At 34.9% G+C, this 6,963-nt stretch overlaps 1 protein-coding gene across 4 annotated transcripts; it reads left to right on the top strand.

Annotated features, from left to right (window-relative positions):
• Window positions 1-867: 867 nt before the first annotated feature.
• Window positions 868-6,318, top strand: LOC120077095. 4 transcript variants are annotated; one of them, XM_039030963.1, is made up of 9 exons: window positions 869-1,277; window positions 1,386-1,487; window positions 1,611-1,770; window positions 1,866-2,036; window positions 2,841-2,975; window positions 3,193-3,275; window positions 5,358-5,451; window positions 5,544-5,642; window positions 5,939-6,314. In XM_039030963.1, exons 1-8 carry the CDS (start codon window positions 964-966, stop codon window positions 5,631-5,633), a joined length of 1,149 nt encoding a protein of 382 aa, XP_038886891.1. In that variant the 5' UTR covers window positions 869-963; the 3' UTR covers window positions 5,634-5,642; window positions 5,939-6,314. The 4 variants fall into 4 exon arrangements, 3 of the variants coding, with proteins under 3 accessions (XP_038886890.1, XP_038886892.1, XP_038886891.1); XM_039030962.1 differs by having other exon boundaries at window positions 868-1,487; window positions 5,939-6,316; XR_005481730.1 differs by lacking the exon at window positions 5,939-6,314 and having other exon boundaries at window positions 868-1,487; window positions 5,350-5,451; window positions 5,544-5,598.
• The last annotated feature ends 645 nt before the right edge of the window (window positions 6,319-6,963 follow it).

Here is a 6,963-nt window from a genome sequence, read left to right as displayed (position 1 = left end):
TCGGTTCAAGAGTTTTAAAAAACTTGTAGAACCGAACCGAACTAACTTTTATTATATTTTTATGTATTTTTCTGATTGTATGAGCTCAACCCAATCCACTGATTCCTTTTAGTTTGAAAAGTCCTAAGCCCTTAACCCAATTCCAAAAAGTAAAAGAATACAAAATGAAAAAAAACAAAACCCTAAAACTAAAGAAGCAGTCGCATGCACGCTTCACCCTCCCCAGTCGCACATCGCCTGCCATTTCCATTATCCTCTCTCGATCCACATCTTCATTCCTCGCCTCTCTTCTGTCTTTTCTTTTAGCAATCTTCATCTTTGTGTTCAATGCCGCCTCTCTTTGCCTCTCACGGTCTCAATAGTCATTCTTCATCTTCAACTTCTCTTCAAGTGTTCATCTTTAAGTCTCCGAACCGGCCTTCATCTTCGATGTACGCACACGACACATGTCTTCATCTTCAGCTTCTCTTTAGCCTCTTTTCAAGTCTTCATCTTTAAGCTCAATTTCAATTTTTGCCACCGCTTCGAGATGAATAAACAAAAGATTTTGTTTCTAAGGTTTTATTATTTTTCTTTACTATAGCTAAATGAGGGAGCAATTTTTTAAATTTTTTTTAAAAAGAAAATTGATTAATAACCAAATTGAATTGATCTGAACCAAAGCATATTGGTTCGGTTCATAAATCGAAACCGAGTAATATCGATTTTTCATGTTTCTTCCCTCTTATAAATCGAGCACCTCGGTTTGGTTATTGATTTTGTCCAAAATCGGATCGAACCAAACCATGCACAACCGTTGCAAAAAGTGGGTTCTTTGGAGTAGTTGGTGTTGGTGCTCAATCTCAACAATTTTCTTTAAATCTTTTCAGATTCAAAGGAATTGATTCTTCATTTTGGTTGAGTAGGTTATCTTTGAGCTTGAGTCGAAAGAAAGGATCAATGGAGATGACCTGTGAATAAAGAATGAACAAAGTGGGAAACAGATCTTTAAAGTTTGATCTTAAAAATTTTCCAAGCGCTTCAATGGGTCCTCTGCTTCTCCGACTATGGGGAAGGACAGCTTCCCGATTCCCGCCATTTTCAAGGGTTCGAAGCTTCCGTTCTGATGCGGCATTGGAAGCCATAGCCAAAGCTGCAGAAGAGAGAGTTCCCAATGTTGTGCTTTACAACTATCCCTCTTTTTCTGGAGCTTTCTCAGCCCTCTTCGCACACTTGTTTCATACTCGCCTTCGTCTCCCTTGCCTCATTCTCCCTTTCTCTTCTGTTGCTCCTCTCAGGTTCCATCGCTTTTATCTTAGCGCTTCACTTATTTCACCACCAACTCCCTGTCTCCAATGCTGCCATTCAGTAATTTTCCCTTTACCTTTTGAATTTCTGTTCTTCAGGATTGAGGATTTATATGTGGAAGGGCTTGAGCGGTGCTATTTTCTTGACTTCTTGGGTCCGAAAGGATTTGCAGCCGCCGTTTCACGTCGACCCACATGTGAGTAAGTTGATTTTGTTCTGCTAATCAGTGATCCGCTTTAAGTTCTTTGCCCCCATCCCTTGTAATTATGTTTTGAAACCAATTCTGGTTTGTTAAGAAATCTTGATTTTGTTAATTGAACTAGGGTTCTATGTTTCGATCATCGGAAATCATCACTTCGACATATTATCCCCACGGAAGATCGCCCTAAGAATCTGTCAGTTCGTGTAAATCTTGAAAAGAGTAGCTCCATAGCTGTGTATGAATATTTCTCCTCTAGACTTGTGGATATGGAAATTTCTTGTGTAAGTGAAAATGGACTTGTATTCATATGCCATTAGCTCATCTGCTTCTGTATGTTGGCTGGCTCACTGTTTTGTTCTGCTCTTTTCATGATCAGGAGGACCTTTTAGAATTAAAAGATAGAAGTCGAATTGAAATGGTTCTTAAGTACATTGAGGATGGGGATCTTCGAAGGTGGAGCTTACCTGATATTAGGGCATTTAACATTGGGATCAGTGAGTGGCGATCAAAATTGAACTGTATCACTAATCCATACATGTATGAACAGGTTTGGGCTAGTCTATCTGTTTGATTTTTATCTCGATACTCTAGTGCAGTGTAGTGCTAAAGTTGTTTGTTTCATTAACTATTTACAAACTGCAACTAAGCTTCCATAGCTGTTCTATAGGAAGTTTTGGAATCTGTTTTCCTGCCATTCTTCACGTTGCAAAGCTGTTCCTTATTCAAATCCAAACGTGTTTCTTTACTGCTCTATCCTTTCCTTGGATAAGGGACGTATAAGTGACCATTTGCCTATCAAAAGTTTAAATGTAGTATCATAGTATGTATAGTAGCATCATAGCATGACTAAAATAACCTTTTTGGGGATAAAAACAACTTTCATTGAGATAAACATGAAAGAATATATGGGCATTATTTTATTTTTTTTTTAAAAAAAGAACTATCCCACAAAAAGGAGTCTGGCTAAAAGAAGGGTCTCCAGCTAATATCGAGGTCCAGGCTAAATATGGGGATTCAGTTTGAGCTACAATATCGATAAGATATGAAAATTTTCTTTCATCTTTTTTCAATGAAAGTTGTTGCTTATAAAAATAAAAATAAAAAAAAAAAGATATGAAAGTTTTCATTGAACCTAAGTATTTAGCATCTGCACTCTTATATCTCGGGCTTCAAATTTTTGAGAAATGGTTTTCATGTCTTTTATTTCAGGCAACGCTACTTCTGTGTATTAGTTTGACATTACATATCATAAAAAATAACTCTGCTGCTGACATCTCTTTTATGTCTTCAAGTTATAGTTTTCACTTAAAAATATTAGACATATAATGAACTGTGTATCACATTCTTGCAGTTGCTGGAGATGAATTCTTTGGAATTGATTGCTAAGGGAACTGACTTCATTGCTTCTCGTGAAAATGCCGCTAATAAATATCTAGACAAGTCTTTTAAAATTCGTTTGGGGAGGGGACTTTATGGCGAGTGTCTGGTAAGAACATGTCTTCATGTGTTTAGAACTGATTTGTTGCAAATATTTTCAGGGCTGGCATAGACCTTTTTCTCCATCTTTCAATTTGGCCTTCCAACAAAAAACTTTTTATATGCTGAACATAGATGGATATTAGTTTCATGTCATTTTTCGTAATTTTTGCATTTTGCTTGAACTTGTTATGCTTATCTCCAAGGATTTGAATATCTGTGCGTAGGCAGTAAGAGCAGATGGGAATTCCAACTTGAGCGATGAAATTGGGAAGCAGCTGAGTATGAGAAGTGTTGCAGCTGGATTGAGGTAAATCGTGAAGCTTTTCCCTGAATATGTTGTATAAGAGTTTCTCGGGGCCGTTTTCTTCTGGTGTCTACTGTTAACCTATCTGGGTAATTATGGTGAAAATTGTTTGTGGATTGACCATTGACCTTTCGGAGATTAGAGACTCAAGGTTGGTCTCACCACGTATGAAGTTATTATTTCCTGGTTGTCTCCAACCCGGTCAATGATTTACTGTAGTTATCTTAAATGTTAGGAAACTCGATGAATATTTCCTAAGGTTGAAACCACATAACTAGATGATATTTGTCCTCGAATACGTAGAACATCCAAGATCCATGTATAATCGGATTATTAGAATCACTACTATAAGAAAGGAAAACTGACGTTGGTCTTTATCTCTGGTACTTTTGCATAAGTCCTATAGTTACTTGAGAATATGAGAATGGTCTTCCTTTGTCAAACATACCCGGTTATCTTTCAGGTGGGAAATAAGTTGATATCGGAGACAATAGCCTTAAAGTCCTTGTGTAAATTAAATTCTATACAAGGTCTCTTTCTGCTGATTGTTATTCTAGTAAGAATTAAGATATCATATCATAAAACCAAACAACAGCCAACTTCAAAGAGATTTAATTGCTTTAATTGTTGAGAATCCAAAATTAAAGATAATTATAAAACTTTAGGGGGTGTTTGGGATAAGGAGTGAAGTTGTGAAATCTGGAGAGTTGTGAAGTTTTGGGCCCATAGTGTTAGGAGTTGATAAAACATAAAATTAATGATTTTTAGTCGTGGGGCCATGAACTCCGGAACCAAACAACGAGTGTAGTTGTACTCCCCTAACTCCAATTCCGTGGACTAAACATCCCCTCAAAGATGAGGAAGCCCCTTTGAGAGGTTGAAATTCACCTCCTTTGAAGAGTTGTAGACTTTTCAGTACCTCTAAAAATGAGTCATCAAATTTTCTAGAGTATAGCGAAGATGCTAAGGGCCTGTTTGGTAGGCAATCTGAAAATGAAAATTTGAAAACAAAGAATGCAATAAAAACAAGGTTGTATTTTATGTTTTTACATATGTATTTGATAGCAGATTCGGAATTTAAATTTCAAAATATGTTTGATAATATATTTATAAATCATAAGACTAATTATAGTTACTCACTAAATATTATATTGAATATACACTATAATTAATTAATTTATGAACTTATTTTATGTTAAAAAATTTGTATATAATTATTATTTTATAATATCATATAATATACTAAATATTTTAATTTAAGAAAAATGGTTGAGTTTATAATATGAAATATTGTATTTGTTAATGTTTTTATATTTTTTTAAAATAATTCTACACTTTAAAATTTCATATTCAAAATTTGATTACAATGAAAATATAAAAATATTCTTTTATGAATTTGTACTGTTTGGATCACAGAATATGAAAACAGTTTTCGAAAACAAAATTTAGATTGTTTACCAAACACATATTCGATGAATTCAATGAATCTGAAAATATAAAATAGAACCTGAGTTGCCTACCAAACATACCCTAAAGAACTCAACTTCTCCAAAGAGGAGAACAAAAAATACAAATCACCTACCCTGCATATCCTCCAACCTTAAGCCAAAGGGTTGTGGTATTTACAACATTTATTCATAGCTCCTTCATAGCTCGTGAAGGAGTGTGAATACGGATACGACACGGTATAGTCTCTCCGCACATCAACTTAAAAAGCACAATAAGGACACGTATATTGAAATATTTTAATTTTTTATACAAGCTTAAAATAATGGGTTTGATGCATTTAGATTTCAAACTTTCTTTTGTCCTATATTATTGTGTGTTTATTTAGTATACTTAACGAAGTGTTCAATATGTGTCTAACAAATGTTTGATCTAGATTGACTTTGTGCAACTAGTGTCTACTAGTATTGACACATATCTATTGTGCCAACAAGTGTTTGGTACGTATCCAACAAGTCCACCCATGTATTGGATATGGACAGACACGCTAGCCAAACTAAAGTGTCCATGCTTCTTTGTTAGCTTGATTCTCTTTTTAGTTATTTCTATCTCAAAATCACAAATTATTTAGTGCTTCAGGCCTATAGGAGCTGTCATATACATGCAACGAAACAATCTTAAAATGTGTTTGAGGACTACGGATGGTGCTACCGACACATCTGAGGTCTCCAAAGTGAGTGTTGCTTGACCTGTTAGTTCGTTGTAATGAAGTTATTGAGGTTCAGTTAGCCAGTTACTGAGTTTCTTAGCATTTTAATCCTGAAGGCTTATGGTGGTGGGGGTTCGCCAAGTTCAAGTTCTTTTATGATCAGGATGGACGAGTACAATAAGTGGCGATTAGTGAATTCATCCTGACAAACTTTGGTAAAGTGTTGACAAAATATTGTATTTGTTATAACTCATCCGTTGAGTTTAGTGGTAATTTAACTTACAAATAGACGAATGGGCTAGTTTTTTTTCTCACAAAAGTTATGTCTCAATACCAGTTCTTTAAAAATAGAAAAACGAAAATCACAAATGGAAAAAAATCCTAACTTTTCTCGTTTTTTTATCTCTCTCTCGTGTTTACTGTTTACAACAATCCATTCCTTCTCTTCATCTCATTCTTCCTCCCGCAATTCCCTCCATTTTGTTTACATTTTTTGGTCAACTGTGCGCAGATCTGGTGATGTATTTGTCCAGCAGTGATGCAGCTCTCCTCCGGTGATCCGTCTCTAAATGGTGGTTTGAGCTTCTTCCTTGCAGCAATGCTCCACGAACAGCAATAACGCGAATATGCCGTTGGTACATTATGGAGGAGGGCGGCGACGATGAAATTTTAGGAGGTGGGGTGCGTATGAGAGGGAAGAAGAGGTGGAGGAATATAGAGTGTGTGACGAGAGGGCTTTTAATTTTCTTCTCATATAATTCTACGTATACTCATTTATATATGGTTATGTATACAAGGTTCACAATATCAATGTCAACGAAAATGACAAGATTTCAAATTTTGAATTTTACAAAAATGTTGATGAAAATATCGATGACGTTGGATATTTTTGAAAAGTTATGAAAGCAAAAAATTAAAAATACATTATTTTATGTAATAAATAAACAATCTTATGTTTTTTAAACAAGATACACTTGGTCTTTTGCCAAACGATCTTAAATGATAAATGATAAATGATCTTTGACTTAACTTTAAACTCACCGATTGGACTCTAGTGTTTGGCTTACCAATATGAATTGAGTTGATAAAAATTGTCAATTCAATGTTTGTGCCCACCAACTTTAAGTGTTGATAGAGTTGAATTAATCTTTTTACCAACTCACCTTAACTTACTCCAACTTGTCCTAACTCTCCTTCTAACTCAAACCAACTTTCTCCTTCCCTCAAATATTTTCAATGGCTCCACCCATCGACCATTGTCAACTATGAAATACAGATACTTCATGTGAGGCAAAGAATCAGACACGTATCAGATACAGATACTTTCCAGATACGTATCTGACATGCGATGTATCTATTTTTATGCGTACTTTTTTTTAAAAGAAAAAAAAATACAAGTAACTCATCTAATCTTTCCCAATCTAAAATTAGGCAACTTATTTAAAAAGCTCACTACTTGAGTCCAAAACTAAAAAAAATAATAATAAATAACGGACTAAACCCTAGATTAGAATCATATAATCTCCATCTTCACAT

The sequence above is a fragment of the Benincasa hispida genome, chromosome 5 (assembly GCF_009727055.1).
Source record: "Benincasa hispida cultivar B227 chromosome 5, ASM972705v1, whole genome shotgun sequence".
NCBI classification, from domain to species: domain Eukaryota; kingdom Viridiplantae; phylum Streptophyta; class Magnoliopsida; order Cucurbitales; family Cucurbitaceae; genus Benincasa; species Benincasa hispida.
This window is presented reverse-complemented; position numbering and strand designations above follow the sequence as displayed.